General features: G+C 37.9%; 1 protein-coding gene across 1 annotated transcript in view; it reads right to left on the reverse strand.

The window, feature by feature from the left end:
* Positions 1 to 3153: 3153 nt before the first annotated feature.
* The window catches only part of UBTD2 (ubiquitin domain containing 2), a 96948-nt gene continuing 83090 nt past the window's right edge, over positions 3154 to 17011 (reverse strand). The window contains exon 3 of the mRNA XM_039485711.1: positions 3154 to 10363. Within this exon, the coding sequence (XP_039341645.1) occupies positions 9966 to 10363 (398 nt within the window). The 3' untranslated portion in view covers positions 3154 to 9965. The remainder of the gene's footprint in view (positions 10364 to 17011) is intronic.

The raw sequence follows: 17011 nt of genomic DNA on the forward strand, positions 1-17011 counted from the left end.
TCTGGCTCATCCCCTTTGATACTGGATTCATTCATGTTTGTCAGCTTTTCCCCCCATGCTGTTTTCTGTCCATATTAAAATGTATCCATTAAAAATAAGTGTGGGGGAAATGAGATTTGTCTCATCTCCCTGCACCCGTTACTGTTGTTGTGGAGGAATGGAGCCAGCCAAAGGCAATGCTCTTTTCTTTGTTAAAATAAATCATCAAATTAAATCCATCTGTGGAGAGAATAGAAGGGATGGGCAGTTTCTCTTGTTAAGTACTGACCATTTAAACCATAAATGGAGCAGTTTACTAAACCCAGTTCCCCTTCTCATCACTTCTGCCATTCTCAATTTGCCTTAACTTAAGCCTCTGTGCATTGAACTTTCCAAGCTGTAATTCTATAACAAGAAGGCTGAATCACATATGAAGGCCCAGCTTCTGAACTGAGGAATTGCCACCATGGTCCAGTATTGTTACTTTAAGGGTGGCATAGGAATTCATAACAGGAAATAGGACCTTATCCTTCTATTTCCCCACTCCCAAGGCTTTATTCCCAGGACTCAAGACAATGAAGTTGTTGAAGCCCCAGTTTTGAGGTTATTCAGAGATGGATTCATGTTTTCGAACCTGACAAAGATGGAACGGCTGTTGTAACACTGGCCCCTTTTAGTAAGTTACCTTTGTGTTTATCACTTTTTACCGAAAGATTCTGAAGAACTGTCAAAAACTAAACTTTCAGCCAGATTCCCCTCTTGTATACACTGGTGTCACACTGCATGATCTGCAGTAGACTTCCTCCAGATGTAACAACTTGGGCTGTCCAGAAAACAAGAATTCCACTTTGCAGGAAAAAAAATATGGAGGTTTCAACACTGGTTTGCCTAATTCACAGCTGGGACTTGAACTTGGGTCTCCCACATTCCAGTGAGTGCCTAATCATTAGGCTATTGGTGATTCTGGAATGAGTACCTCTCTGACCAGAAGTTCCATCCCAGGCCTGCCAAATCTCCTGATGGATGTTTCATCTGAATAGATACATTGAAACTAAAACTTTGAGCAGAAACATAGTGGCATATTCCAATAAAAACATTTAGGAAACATTTCTTAACCAGCTCTACTGATGAGAGGAACAGAATTAGGTCCTTAACATAGGAATCATTTCACCTACCACTATAATGTGACCCATTTGGAGCAAACTCCATCAGCCTTTGCTACGATGCACAGTACCACTACACAAGAGCTTAGGAGCAGAAAGGAAGAATGCAATATCCAAATCTCAGATGGAGTGCTGGCAGGCAGAATGTAATTACCCTGTTGGAATTTAATCAGTTCAGCAGGGTTAACACCTACTGCAGTTAAGCAATGCTGGGCCATTTATAGTATATTATGTAACCCAGTAGAGTGAGATATAGCTGAACAGTTAAATAAAAAAGAAAATACATTCACAAGTACAAATAGTAAATTGATTCCATACTCATTAGGAGTGAGGACAGAGTATTTTGGACACACGCAGCAGCCATAAATTGTATGTTGACCATACAGTCAGAGCTGCTGCAACTGGACAGTGGTTTGCATTGGCAGAGTCTCTTATTAGGGATATAAAATGTTAAACGGTTCATTGGTAAGCATTAGGCTTACCATTAACCGACCTTAAATGTTATCCCCCTGCACGGTGGCTGGAGTGGCCCCAGCCCTGGCCGCCCCATGCAGCCAGAGGAACCCCAGCCCCGGCCGCCCCACTCTAGCCGGCCAGCCAACCTCAGCCCCAGCCAGAGCAACCCAAGCCCCTCTCCCGTTAATCAGTTAACCAATATAATTTTAATCATTTAAACGGTTAACTTTTTAAACAATATTTACATCTCTATCTCTTATACACACAACCTCAATGTTAGTATGAGTGAACAAGCATTAGACCCCACTGTTTTGTGTCTGTAGGGAGTAGCGACTGAGGAATTTCAACTGCTGTGCACTTTTGACTAATTCTCTTTCCCGTTAGGTGGTACATCAGTTATTGTAAATATAGACCTAACGCCCATTTCCTGCACTGGGCTTCTGGACACTAGCAAAAAGTTGTGTGGGTCTTTATTGCCACATTACAAGTGACCATCTATTACTTGAAGGGCACTGTCAAAAGTGGAGATTGTGTTGTCTCAACATGTCAAACCTTCAAAATATAAAGTGCTTGCCATTACTGGGCTCCAAAGGAACATCTGCCCATTCCAGAAGAGGAAGGATAGCAGCTGTGACACTCGAAGGATAGGTAGCAGGAGTAGACTGTGCTCCTGTTCTTCCCCATCAAAAAAGGAGAGAGTCAGGAAGGAGACACAGAAAAATCCTCACACATTTCTTTATATTTAGTTCTTACATTATTTTTTCTATATTCTGTTATGAAAACACTCTCTCCAAAAAGAAGTTAAACAGGTGACACTAACCGTAAGGATGATAAAGGGAGCAAAGCAACTTATCCAGGATGATTCAAGCTCTTTTGACATGATAGGCAGTTAAGACTATAAAAATGGGCCCAACTAAAGGTTCGTCTACATGGTGCATTAATCCACACTAGAGGGGTACAAATTCTACTGTGCACTAGTGTTCATGCACTAACTGGCTTGTGTGGACCCTGCTTGTGCACTGTGTAGTACTGTTTGAAATGGGACTATATTAATATGCATTAGGGAACTTTTAGTGAGTGCCTGTGGGTCCATCCATGCCAGTTAGTGCATGACATGCTGTTGCATATTCAAATTTACTCCCTTCTGGTGTAGACTAAGGCACCATGTAGACATGCCCTAAGAGATCCACCTAACATTTCACTTAATATTAAAGGGCAACTTCACAAATAAATTACTTAACGGCTCCCTCCATCCATAAAGCCCACAATACCAGACTGCGTGTGTAATATCACACACTACACTTTCAAGTGTTGGAGAAACTTGACCTTTGGTTCCCTACCCCACTCCCCAGGGACCTGGATTCTTTCACTGATTGAATACCCTATTTTACACTATTCCTGACAGACAAATTGTGTGAGATGCTGCTGAATGATACATTTGTTTTTATGACCTGAGTATCTTAACTGTCCATAGGCAAAAGTATAATAAAAAGATTGCAGAAATACAACGGAGTTAAATCACATTCCAATAACTTAAAAAGAGAAAAACACTCAGTTTGTTTCTTAAGGCATGGTGTTTCCAGTATTAATTTTATTTTTAAATCCAGAAAAAAGAAATTGTTGGTTTTTCTTTGCTTTTTTTAATACAAGAAGTTTTGTACAGAGTTTCTGACTCATAGAAATTCAGATTTTGCTCTCAATGTTATAGACGCCTAGCTATGTAAAAAAATTCACATAATTTAAGTTTAAAGACAACCTACTTGTGCTTTGCAATTGATTAAAAAATATGTGCGCACACTACTGTGATATGTCAACCAAATAACAGAGGTACAACATAAAAATATACAATGCATCTTAATGTAACTCAATGTTCACAGCATCTCCAGATAGGCTATATTAATCATTGGACTGAACTAGCCAGGGAGGAAAAAGCATGTTTCACACAACCGGTGTGTTCAGTGCTAAAAGATTTAATTTTATAAAAGTTACCGGGGAGGGGGGGGAGAGGGGAAAAAGTCACATCACTGTAATCCCCTCATCCTTCTCTCAATAGCTGTTGAAATCATATTTGTCTGCATCAGTACCAAATTATCTAGCACCTTATCCTACGTAATATGAATATTTCTTTGATACATGGCACACAAACTGCGTACAAAAGAGATTTACCATAAAAGAGAAGATATTTCAAGAAGTACAAATTTGATGGTACCAGCCATCTTTGGAAATCACTACCATGAGGCAAAGAGGATATGAACTTAAGTCCCTTGCACATAACATGTGAAAATGAAGTGTCTTACACATCTCCAACTGACTAGTGCACAATATTGCACTCATTGCGCCAAGATATCTCCAGTTTCTAGACATTTCCTGGACTTGGAGAAGAGAGGCACAAATAGGGTCTTTGATATAAGACCATTTGATTACTTTAGTAAAGCCACATCAACAGATTTTATTTGCTTCAAATTTCCTTAAACTGTCTCCAATCTTTGGCTAGATTTAAATTGCCAGGGGGAAAAAAAAACAGGATTAAAAGTAATAAAACTGGATTTTTTGGAGTTCCAGGTGAACAAAATTTAAGGCAAGAGTCAGGATTTTAAGTTCTCAATTTGCTACAGGGTTCTGATTCATTGGTCTTCATACTTAAATGTACAAATACAGCATTCCATTGGATAGATACCCAACAAATGGCCCTCCTCAAAAGGATAGGAACACACTTCTTCATGGATAGTCCAGTGGCTATATTTAATAAGAGTTTCAAAGTCCATAGTAAGAAGCTCAGCTGATTTAAAAAAACCCACGTCTTCAAACTATTTGACTTTTGTAGGCTCAGTGGCATATGCACTATTATGTTTCTCCCTTGGAAGGAGAACCATAGCCCTAGATTTATCATGGATGGTCCACCATGTCCTACGAACAGTAAGTGGCATCCACACCACTAGGGAGCATTTGTTGAAACTGATGAAATGTGAAAGGAGAAGAGCCATCTGCAGAATGAAGCAATTAAAAATGCTTTATGAAAATGAAGCAGTTTTAAACAGGCAGATTTGTATTGTCTGACAATTTTGTAGTTGCAAATGCAACAGTATGATATCTATTTTGGTACAGGAGAGAAGCACGGTTGTTGAAGAGATAGTTTGTTTTGTCATTGGACTAGCTGGGATATTAAATAAATTTTAAGGGGCACGGATTTGGCCCAAAATACATTTCTTCCTTTTTTTAAAAAAAAGTTTGCCATGTACATGGAATTCACCCAGTTTCCCAAAGCAAGTTCTTTAGACCTCTCTTTTTAAACACAATCTATTCCAAAAGAATGTCTGATGTCCAACATTCATGAGCAAGCCTACAACCAGTGACAGGTGGAAAACAAAGGAAACTTTTTTAGTTAATGGAAATTATTTCCATTTCAAACACTTGACACGCATCTATAAAGTGAAGTCGACAGATTATGAAAAAAGCTGACGTGTTCTTTATAAAAGATTTAAAAAACCCAAACATCATCTTTGCATAAGATGCAGGGTCTTTAACAACATATTTACAATGATGTATGAAAGATTCTGCAAAATATAAATCAAGAATCAGAAATTTAACTTTAGCATTTGCGTTTATGAATAGAATAGTGATGGACAAATTTATAGCACTCATTTAATTTGCCAACATTTATGCAGCTGAAATGCTTTCAAAATTCCATGGGTTAAAAAGCAGCCCACCATTGCATCAAACTAACAAAAATATATTTACTAACAATGCATGTGTATGCAGAAGCATGTCTGATATTATAGCGATATTTTATCATTAATAGGTCATTCACTTTACTGAATGTCATGATGTAAACTGAACGTGTTGCTTTGTCACAAATATTAATCCTGATAGCTTTTTCTCTCTCAAAAAGCTGAATCAGTTGATTTAGTAGGAAAGGCAAAGGGAGGTGGTTTTATTTTTACATGGTGCCCTTAGCCACCCAATGGCTATAAAAAAATCCCCTATTTACACTGCACTTTCACATCACTTAGTTTTCCAAATATTTCCCAGATACAGACAAGTAGAGGCTGCTGGTTTTAAGTAGGAAGTCAAGTGTTTTCTCAACATTACTGTCTCAAATAGAGTTTTCTGTAGACGATATTCACAAAATGTAATGCACAAAGGGCCAACATAGTGGAAACATAATTCAAAGTTACATACTATGGAAAAGTGCGATCACTTGTTCTTTTTGTAAAACACAATACTCTAACACAGTTAGCAATACACATCCAATATGTCCCATTCCTGGTAATTTTCTACATCAGACTATATGTAGTGTTGGTGATCCTCTGCCTTTAAAGCTATTCTGGGTGTATAGAGTTTAGCCTGTCCATTACTTCTGGGTCAGATACAAGCAAAACCTTTGCAATAATAAGCACAAAAGTTTAAGCTCTGTGTTAAACAGACCTGTCACTGACATAAGAATGTTAAAAACGTAATTTACTGGAATCACTTCTTGGCCAAAGTTAATCAGGAGTGACACACACAAGGCCTAGGGATCTAATGAAAACTTTATCCTATTACTCCTCACCTGATTATGTCAACTCTTGTGTACACATTATAAAAATCTCCCAATTAGTATACTCCTGTCTGAGGACACTGAGCCGCGTGATACTACACATTGATTGGGGTGCCCAATCTATAAAACAACAAATAAAGGCCACATAGGAAACTTGTCAGGAGCACAAAGGCCATACTGAATCTGAGTACACATATTCCAATAAAAATGCACACAACACCATGTGCTCATACTTAACTTTCTTAAATGATGAATGGAAACTGCTTGGAGTAATTCAGCCCTGCAGCTGGCTGGATTTTTTTTTTTTTTTTTAAACTATGACTGCAAGGTGAGAACAGCATGGCCAGAAGCTGCAATTTAGAACTTCACTAGTCACACTTTGGGGATCCAAAATCTACCCACAAAGTTCTGCTTTTCCTCCTTCTTGTCTCACAAAGGTGTCCCATGCCTATCTATTTCCTAATGCTACACATGCACCCCAATTCTGCTCTGGGATGCAAGCACACAGTTCCCCACTAAGTCCAGTGGAACTGCATAAATTCATGTGGGGGTAGATTCTTGTCCTGTTCATTTCTGTTTTTATAGCCAGGGGTCTTGTAGGAATACCAAACCTGGTCATCTTACAGATAAAAGGAAGTATAGTATTCACTGAATATATATAACCACATACAATATATTCATCAGCATGAACACACATATATGCATATTTTCAGAAATGATCTCCTTGTTAGAAGCATTAACCTTTTCCTTAACATGGATCTTATGAAATTTCTTTGTTTCCAGTTGTATCTTCTATATTCAAATATAAAGTTGTGTGGTTAGGTTTGTCAGTTTCTCAAGGGGGGGATAAGAGACCAATATTCATTTTCACTTTTAAAAAAAAAAAGTGATTTGCAATCAGACTGCTTGGTATTGAGATTTGTGCTTATGGGAAGGGAGATAGGAAGGAGAGTATGTTTTCTATGCAACAGCCCCATGGTGATCAAATCTGGCAATGCTCACCCCTTTACACACACGAAGGCCAATTAAAAATTGCTTAGACATCATTCTCCTCACTATCCCCATCAAAATACTTAACAAAAAAAATGTTACATGTTACAGCACAACATACTACAGTTGATGCTTTTTCAAAGGAGGTGTGGAAATGCATTTACATTGTTTGTCAGAAACCTGAAATATCGAAAATTATATTCAGTAAATTACCTCAAACTCTCTGAAAATGCATTCTACAAAAGAATGATGATTTTATAACTCCCAACATCTTAGTTACAGCTTTGTTACTTTACAGCTGTAACTTTTCCCCCCTTCCAGAATTGATTCGAGGGAAACTCCATCATAAAAACAGATTAAAAGAAAAATTTCTACAATGTTTCACAAGACCTGCTGCTCCAGATATGAAATGATTATTTGCTGCTTAGATAAAGTATAACATTTATTTTATAAAACAATCTAGTTTTACCAGGCACATTTGAACAGTGAAAAATCCATGAGATTTTTAAGGTGGTTGTGCAGAAATCCAGTATTATTTCCCCCTTCGAGATGCAAAAGACACGTGGTGAAAGAATCACTACAGATTAGCTGGATTTTGTCTTAAAAATACTGACTTGTGAATTTTACACCCTTTGTGAAAAAATCCAAAGGCTTCGTGTAAGTCAGGGCTTAAGTCTAACATTTGCCTTTTTCACAAAAAAATGTAGCAGTCAATTTGGTGCTCACAAAAACGAGGGACTAAATGACATGGCTACCTCCATACAACTCTGTCATTGCACTTCTGTGTTGCCAGGCTTCAACCTACCTTGAGTAGATCTGACAGTGATTTGTGCCAAGGAGCATTGTGGTTTTGTGACATACAACATGGGAACTATGATAAAAGTAAAGCTCATGCTCATGTGTGATGTGGTATCAAATATGAACTTCAGTTTCTAAAAGTGAAAGACTAGCGTACTAAATTCAAAGCGCCACCTAGCCAGTGAACAGATAAAAAGGTTAGAGCGATATGGAAAGCCTGAGTTGGCAATTTCAAGTGAACTGTGCTAGTTCCAATTTTACACTGTTATTTGCCAAGTGAACAACCCCCGATTAAGTTGTACAGAATTAAAGTAGCTCTCTTCACTTCAAATGTAAAAGTGTCAATCCTAAAATAGTGACTCTACTATCAGTGGAATAAAAGCCATTCTGGGCAATTTTAGATTTAGGTATGGAAGATAGAAAGAGCAATATAGTGAACCATGTCTGAATAGGCAAAATAGAGGTTTGGTAGGAATTAAGTCATTTGAGTGCACAAGGACTGAAAAACTAAAAATAATTGTGTTTATAAATGGAATGAGGGACATAGTTTCAGAGAAGGATATACCCTGTATCCCAAACTCAGAGAGATGCAGAGCATCCAAACAAAGGAACTAGATCAGTTTCTTTTAACATGGTAACAACTATTCAATAATTACATTTTTTTTCCAACATTATGTTCATCCTATTAATTAATTTTGTTAGGTGAAAAACTATCATAAATGTTGTCCAAAGCACACTGCAACAGAGGTGTCTGTTCCCAGAAAAAAAGGCTCCTTTTACATTCTGAAGGAAATGTGCCAGATATTAAACCTAGTGACCATATTCTAGGCTCCTGATGCATTACAGTGAACGTATTTCCACAACTGCAGACTAGAAAGTGACCATGTCCTCCAACACTGAGACTTCGGGAATGGCCTCTGTTTCTACTGGTAGTGATATGAACAACCAAATGTAGTGTGCTTTATATTCTCCTTTCTACAATTTTCCACAGAGTGTGTCCTCTGAGAAGTCAGAATTGCATTCAATCATATTTGGGTGTAACTTTGTGATTTTATCTGGAAGTATTCTAGGCTAGTATACCAATGTCAGTTGATAAAGGTTGTGCGTTTTTTGTTTGTTTGGTTTTTTTTTTTTCATCTCATATCAGTGTCCCTCTTGTAATTAGCTAGCCTTTTGTTAACTGTCTGTTTTACAGGATCGAGAAGGGTACAGTAATTTACTAGGCACATTACTCAGGTGCCAATCAGCCAGAAAACTGCAGCAAAAGTCAACATTGCAGCAAGTAACTTTACAGTACAGTACATGAATGGTTTATTAAAATGTGTATACATTTCCTAAATTATTGCCTAATGCTCCAGAAGGCAGTATTTACCAAACACTGAAGCCTCAAAACAGCACAAGCCCATTTATCACCATCCTGGAATGTGCTAAAACCGGTTGGTCTGAACATGAAGAAGAGCCACATTTGGGGTGGAACACAGCATTGATAGAACACAACACAAACATCCGTTCTTCAGTCCACCTCTCTCTGGATGAGATTCACTACGCCACAGGAGTAATCTGACACAGCACATGAGTTAAACCAAAACCGAAACAATCATCATAAATACTGAGCAAAGTGGACCTACCAGATCAGCTACACTTCTGGGATGAACTGTAAGTGGTGCCGATTTCATGAAGTACTACAATTTGGTTTAATTTTTTTTTTTTTTTTAAAAGTGCTTTCTCCATGGATCAATGCTCCACCTACAGTTCCAAGCATTATTACAAGTTTTTATTATTTAAATGACAGACTTCCCCCTTACACATACCCTTCACTGCATTTGCCATGTGCTTCTTTCTGTGGTGTTAAAAAAATATCAGATCAGGCAAACCCCAAGGGACAGTTTACATTTGTGTTTTGTTTCTGCAGATCTCCATCACAGATGGAATTTTTGCTAGTCATTTCTTGGAACCAATCCATTAGCAGGAAAAATAAGAGCAGAGAAAATAAATCCCATGTGATAGAAGAGGAGGAATGGAGAATCAATAAACAAGCAGAATCAGTTTTCCACTGGGGTTGGATTTGCTAAGGGCTGGCTCACAATGACTTGCACCACATAATCCTTCGGAATTTTCAGCTCCTCCAGTTTCATTTTGTCTGCGAGCGGCCTGCCTGAGAAGAACCAGCGCTGGCTGCTGGGCTCCACTCCTTCCACTGTATGCAGTCGCCTCTTCATGTGATATACCGTGTCCATGCTGCGGACCATAAGTTTGAGGTCTTTGCCTGTTGAGAGGCGCAAGCGAAGCTGGCATTCATGCCCAGAATTGGGTGGTGGATCGGGAATATCTAGAGTCTCCAGGTCTCCCTTCTCCTCTATCATATTGATAGGTGGGGCCAGGCAGTAGACTGGAAGCTGGTATCTGTTGCCCAGTTCATCATAGCACTCTGTAAGAGCACCTTTGGGAGACAGAGGAAAAAACAGTATAAATAAATGCATTTTACACTTAAATCAAACTGGTGGTACCCACAAAAACATTTGTTCTTGTTATTAGAAAAATGGTAGACTGCATTATATGTATGTGATTAAAATTACAGAAAGTTTTGGATAGATGTTACACTATTATAGGCCTGAAATTTCACAAGTTAGAATCCCTTTTTCTCTCAAGCCCCTTGATGGTGCCCATTCCAATGAGAACAAAAATACATTTCAGCATTAAAGCAACAAGGAAACTGGTTTGCAGTCTTTGATAAGGAGTTCTCTCACTACTGATGTTGTAAGTGAGGTTCAACAGACAACTCAGGAATTATAACTTACATTTACAAAGCTATTAATAAGTATCACAGCATGTACTCTGTAAGACATGTTTCTCACCATGAGACTTCCAAGAATTACACTAGAAAAATGTGGCAGAGCACCATTTTTAGCAATAAAGTTTTCAGTTAAAGTAAGTTAAAGCAAGAATTCAAGCCTGACTACCTATGTCACATATCACATTCATGCAGTTTGTCAGGAAAATGAGATGCAGTGGAAGCCTGCCTTTGATTTCCTAAATCAGAGCAGAAATCTGCTCTCAGTCAGTGGAGTTAAAAAGCATACATTTGCATACCAAGGAAATGCTGCAACGTTGTCTTGCATTTACCTGCTTGTAATGAATTTTCTCATTCTTGCCCCTAGATGGGGCACATACACTTGCAAGATTATCCATCTTTTTGTAGTTACAAATGTTTGAAGATGAGCCAAGTCCCTGAGCTACAGAATATTTTAAAAACTCTTTGACTCTGCAATTCTGCACACAACCATCCCAACTGTTCCCCATTAGAAATTAAGGCCTTTTCTAGTTGGAGGCTTTTTTCATGCTGACAGTGAATTGCCTTAAACGTCGCTGTTTGGCTGATCAGCAAAAATTACTGCAACATGAAATTATATCTTGGGGACATACTGCATAGCTCTTTCATTTCATTCTAACAGTCACATCTGATGCTGAGAACTACTGTACTTTCTTTGAAACTGAAACTTACACATTCTTTTTAAATATTCTGTTTTTTAAAAAGACATTTTTAGCTCATTCCTCACCAACATAAATTAAACATACAATGAGCATTGACTGATTAAAATATAAATGTCCCAAAAGCTGTCACATATCAGGACTTTCATCTCTATTTGTGTGACCAGCAACAATCATTATACTGTGGGTTTCATAACAAATCCAGAGGAATATGGTTTTCCCGCAGCAGAGTACGTTTTTAAAAAGCGAACAAAATATGAAAGAATGATGTCCGGAGTAGACAAACTTCTATGAAAAATGGAGCACTTCTAGTAATCAGTCAAGTGAAGTTGTCCTGAACTCAAATATTATCCAGTGATAGTTATGTCCCCAAACTGCCTGCTCTCTTCTAGTAGAAGGTCCTTTTTTCCCTAAAATGGTCAAAAGGGCAGCTCCACTACATGACAGAAGATAAATGGCAGTACTACCAATCTCAAACTTATCCAGACTAACACGGCTCCCTCTCTGATATTTGACAATCTCAATCTTGCGCTGTCTTGTGCATTCCACAGTAAACCAAGCAGGACTAATTAACACAATCTGTAGCTCACCGGGTACTTTATATGAAGTATGACAGGAGAAATAACTAACTCCTTCAGTTCTCACAGCCCAAAGATTTTTTTTGCTTTTATTTTTTTGAACAGTACAGATTTTATTTTGAGTACCTAATCAGTATAGCAAATATCCAACACAAAGATTAATTTTTTCTGTGAATAGTAAATTTATTTTTTTGAGTGCTTTGCTACATGCAACCAAATAGGTCTAGCATGTTTATAGTCCCAAGGAAACTAAACTATATACCACTATCAATTTTTAAAAACACATTTGCCATAAAAGAAAGCTACTTCTTAGGCTGTGGCAGGGCAGGGCCATAAAGGGGTTAATATGAAATACAATGGTAACATACCAATAGGATAGGCTTGCCAAGGGATTTCTTCATGACCTATATTCCTAGTCCATTTGAACCAACACCAGTGCCAAAGTATATCTTATAAACAGCAGGTTGCTTAATCATAATCAGGTAAACAATATTAAAACCCAGCTAATTCGGTGCAGTCTTCTTAGAATATGCATACAATTCTTTGAGGACTTTGAAAGGAGTAAACTAAAGTTGCCATCTCGCCACTGAAAAATGCACACTCTAATGATAGGACTAGGAAAGGTTTAAGATAAAATTATAAGTATAAAAATGTATTTGGAACCCTGTCTTCAAAACTTTCAAACTTTCTCCATCACTGTGAAATATTTTTAAGATTCTTGAAAATCCTTAAATGTGCCAATGCAGCTGCTCCGCTGCAGCACATCTGGTGAATATGTTCTATGCCAATTGGAGAGGGCTCTCCTGTTGGCACAAAAACACTACCTCAGCAAATAGCAGAAGCTATGTCAGTGGGAGAAGCTCTCCTGCCGAGACAGTGCTGTGCACACAAACGCTTATATCATTGTAACTCTTGTCGCTTAGGGGGCTGGTTTATTCACACCCCTGAGTAACCTAAGTTATGCTGACACAAGCTGTAGTGTAGACATAGCCTGAGCATTTAACTAGAAACAAAACACACGTGAAAGAAGAACAGACAAAACTGAAGTATCCTCTGACAAAGTTGGTTGTCAGTGTTGGAAAGCTCATGTCACCCAATATACTTACAGTGTTATACATTTAACATTATTCTTCATTTGCTGAGTGCCAAAAATACTTGGCATTATGCAGAACAGAAGAAAAATAGGTCCCTGTCCCAGGGAGCTTTCAGTCTGCTCAAATAAAAATGGAACTATGCAACTAGAACCCACATTATCAGTGTGGTTCTGGTCCCCTTCAAGCATCTAATCCACATAGAGGTTTATGAAACTATTATAGGCTTTGGACTAAGGAAACTAGTTCTCTAGCTAAGGTGGTAGATGTTCATATACGTTGATCTAGAAGTCCTGGGTTCAAATCCCCACGGACAATCTGTCCAGCAGTGTTGTATTAAAAAAATTACATACACAAGTCAATAATGAAAAAAAGTCATATCTTCTTGAATTCAAAAGCGAAATCATATCTGACAATATTCACAACTAGAACTGGGTGAACTGATTTTTTTTTTTTTTTTTTTTAAGAAAATGCAGTGAAATTCAAATTATTTGCAAAATGTTTGTGAATGATACATCAGTTATCATTACAAGGTCTGTCTTGTTAATAAAAGATTGATGCTCTTCAGACTCCTGACAGTGTGTGTATTTTTATTATACATAGTAACTAACAGAGAAGTAAATACATTTTGACTGCTCAAAACTTTTATTTTTGTTGTTATAATTCAAAACTTTCTGTTACTAATACTAAAAGCCACTTTTGGGCTTATGTTCAGGCCAGTGGTTTTCAACCTTTTTTTCATTTGCGGACCCCTAAAAAATTTCAAATGGAGGTGTGGATCCCTTTGGAAATCTTAGAAATAGTCTGTGGACACCTAGGGATCCTCAAACCACAGGCTGAAAAGCACTGTTTATGGTAATAACCTTTCATGGATCCCTTAGGCATAGTCTGCGGACTGCCAGGGGTCCGTGGACAACAGGTCAAAAACCACTGATTTAGGCCACAAAGTCATGCCACAAGAAGTGGCATTAATAGAACATTAAGATCTCAATAGAAAAAGAAGAAAAGGAAAATGTACTTTATAGGTTTCTCCATCAATTGGACATCAAGGGGCCTCTCAAACTAATTAAGGGGATTCCCATTTGGATACACTAAGGACACTGACTCCCTTAAACTTGTGACACAAAGCAACCCAGATTGAAATGTCAAAGTTAGACAGACAGCTCCATCCTCTGCTTTTTCCATGATTAATGTTATTTATTGATGCCAACAGTGTGTTCGAAGCTGGAACTCACAGACAGCGATGGTCCATGGCTCAAAAGGCTTCCAGTCTAATATAGACAGCCAAAACCAGACCAGACAACACATCAGAACAGATGTAAAAAACAAAGGACCCAATGATTGCCAAACTTCTAAATTTGGAAGATGTGTTTGTTATTGGTTTGAAACACAACCAAGAGGCTCTGGAGAAGGGCACGGTTTTTAAGGAGGAAACTGAACCAAGAGAAGATGACTGTGGCATAAAGAGAAGGAGAGAATTCTACATGGAAGGAAGAGGAAGAGAAAAATGTCTAAGGTATTTCAGTACAGTTAGCAAGGAAACAATGGTGTAAGAATATCACAATAGCTAGCTAGAACTCTCTTACATATTTTAATTCTCCTTTTGGTCATTTATATTAATCACTGCGGTAAAGATTAAAGTGACACCGTATTTTAGGAGAGGGGAAAAAGGGGTGTAATAGAATACTTTATGACAATCTGTAGCACCTGCCAGTGAACTAGTATTTCAGGTGTAAAAGAAGCTCTCTCAGCCCTCTTAGCTGCATGGTAAGTGCCCTGAACATAACTATATGCAAGAGGCTGGGAATACAGAAAGATATGGCAACAATGGGAAGAAAAGGGTGGATGAAGCTTCATTAGAGAAAGTGACATGTAAGATGGCCTACTATAATTTTGTGTCACTGTCTCAAGGAAGTAGAAACCAATAGTTTACTTCCTTTGGCAGCATGCTTATCTTAAGCAGCAGTTTTAAAACTTTTTTAAAGTGCAAATCACATCCCTTCTACGCTACTGGCACATAACATCATTGTGGCAACTACAGCAATTGCTTTCAAGGAACAGTATTAGGAAAGCTGTGTATTTTATCTTCTAATGCAATTTAGTAGGTGGATACAAGGGGAGATGGCACCACGTGAGAGCTTACAGAACTTTGTGGAGCACCAAGTAGTGCAATGTGGGCCACAAACATTCCATGAATCAAAGATCGAGAACCTCTCGATAAGAGAGGACCCACTGTAATAAAAATTACTGGAGTAATTTGATACTGACCTTCCCATGTGGCAATATCGGGTATTAACCTTCGGAACCGCTGACTCACGTCAGTTGACTGCAGCCAGAGAACAAAGCTGAGTGTTTTATAGTAATAAATATGTAACACAGGCTTACAAACAGAGTGGGGGGGGGGGAGGGGGAATGTCCTGTTTACTTAAAGGAAGTAATATATTCTTGGACTCAGAACAGGGACATTTTGGCATAAGTCAGAAGGTGGCACAGAAAGCTTCTTAATAGTTGTTACACAGACTTGCAACAGTTTTAGTGGTTTAAACAGAAAAACAATCAAAACCAATAGAAAACAAAAGTTAATATAAAGCACACTGGATTAGAATTTTTTTTTTAAAAGATGAAGTACTATATAGGCTATAAAACTGTGTCTTAACTAGTTATTAGTGTGAAGAACTTTTTCCTAGAATAGTAACTGAAAACCCTAGGGAAAAAATGACTGGTTTCTGTGCTTAAACAGGTATGATGCTATCAGAATTTGGATGCATCTGTCCTTTTGCATGTTAAACATTATTAATTTAATAGATCCAAATTATAGTAAACGTAAAATTTCTGGAAGAGTTGATGAAATGAAGAACAAGTTCGTATGCCCATACTTATTCAAAGCTATAAAAGAATCTCAGAATGCATTCTAACAGCCCTTTTTTCAAGCTATATAATGCACTATCTTCAGGAAGATGCAGCAAAATCTTATTTGCTGTTCTCGATGGTGCTTCACTTTCACATAGATCCCCAGCAGTTTCAAGATAAACCATTAAGAACTCAAAATTTACAACTGACCAGACTTAAACAAACAAACAAACAAACAAACCCCCCACCACAACAGCAGCAGGTTTGCTGTCTGGGAAGAAATTTTTTCCTAGCATGCCAAGGACAAGTAGTTCATCTAAAGAGTTTAAATGTCTGTGTATTTATAACATTTCAATCATCCTAGAAACAGCTGGTTCATTTGTTCTTATTACTGAAAAAAATCTCCATTTGAAAAGCATGTTTATTATTCAATTCAAGGACACTTGGATTGCTCAAAACACTGGCAATGTAAGACTTTCATCTATAGCTTGCTGCTCTGAATCTAGCCTGGGTCACTAATTCCTGAAAGACATCGCCATCCAATGGTGGTTTGAGAGCCTATATGAACTGAATCTTATTCTAGTTCATAGTGGTTAGGGATTCCTAGAGGGCAATAACTATTAACATGAAAACTGAACTATCTTCTGTGATATTTTGTATTTATGCAACCTACCGTTAATACAAACTGGGAGAGTAAAACAAAAAGGGTGCTACTTTGCAGTCAAACCCATATAACGTAGTGATTGGAGCAGTATTAAAAAGTTAAACAACTGTAGTTCTTCAGTTTTCTGGAAGGTGGGGCATTATATTATTTGCGGAAGCCTATGTGTCACACTAAGCACTAAAACAATAAACTAACTATAAATATCAATGGTGCGGGTGAAGTACTTTAAAGTAAACAAGTGTGAATTCCCCATGCTCTTTTCATGTTCATTTGCCAGCCGCATTAAGCCTACACCTGCAACACAAATTTTAACATCTGTAAAGCTACTGTACATTACATTGCCTCATCAACTCCTCATGAAGTGTAAGTGCTTTCCCTAGAATCCAACAGTCTCACAACTGCTTAAATAACCAAAG

This window comes from Mauremys reevesii, linkage group 8, assembly GCF_016161935.1.
Source record: "Mauremys reevesii isolate NIE-2019 linkage group 8, ASM1616193v1, whole genome shotgun sequence".
Taxonomy (NCBI): domain Eukaryota; kingdom Metazoa; phylum Chordata; order Testudines; family Geoemydidae; genus Mauremys; species Mauremys reevesii.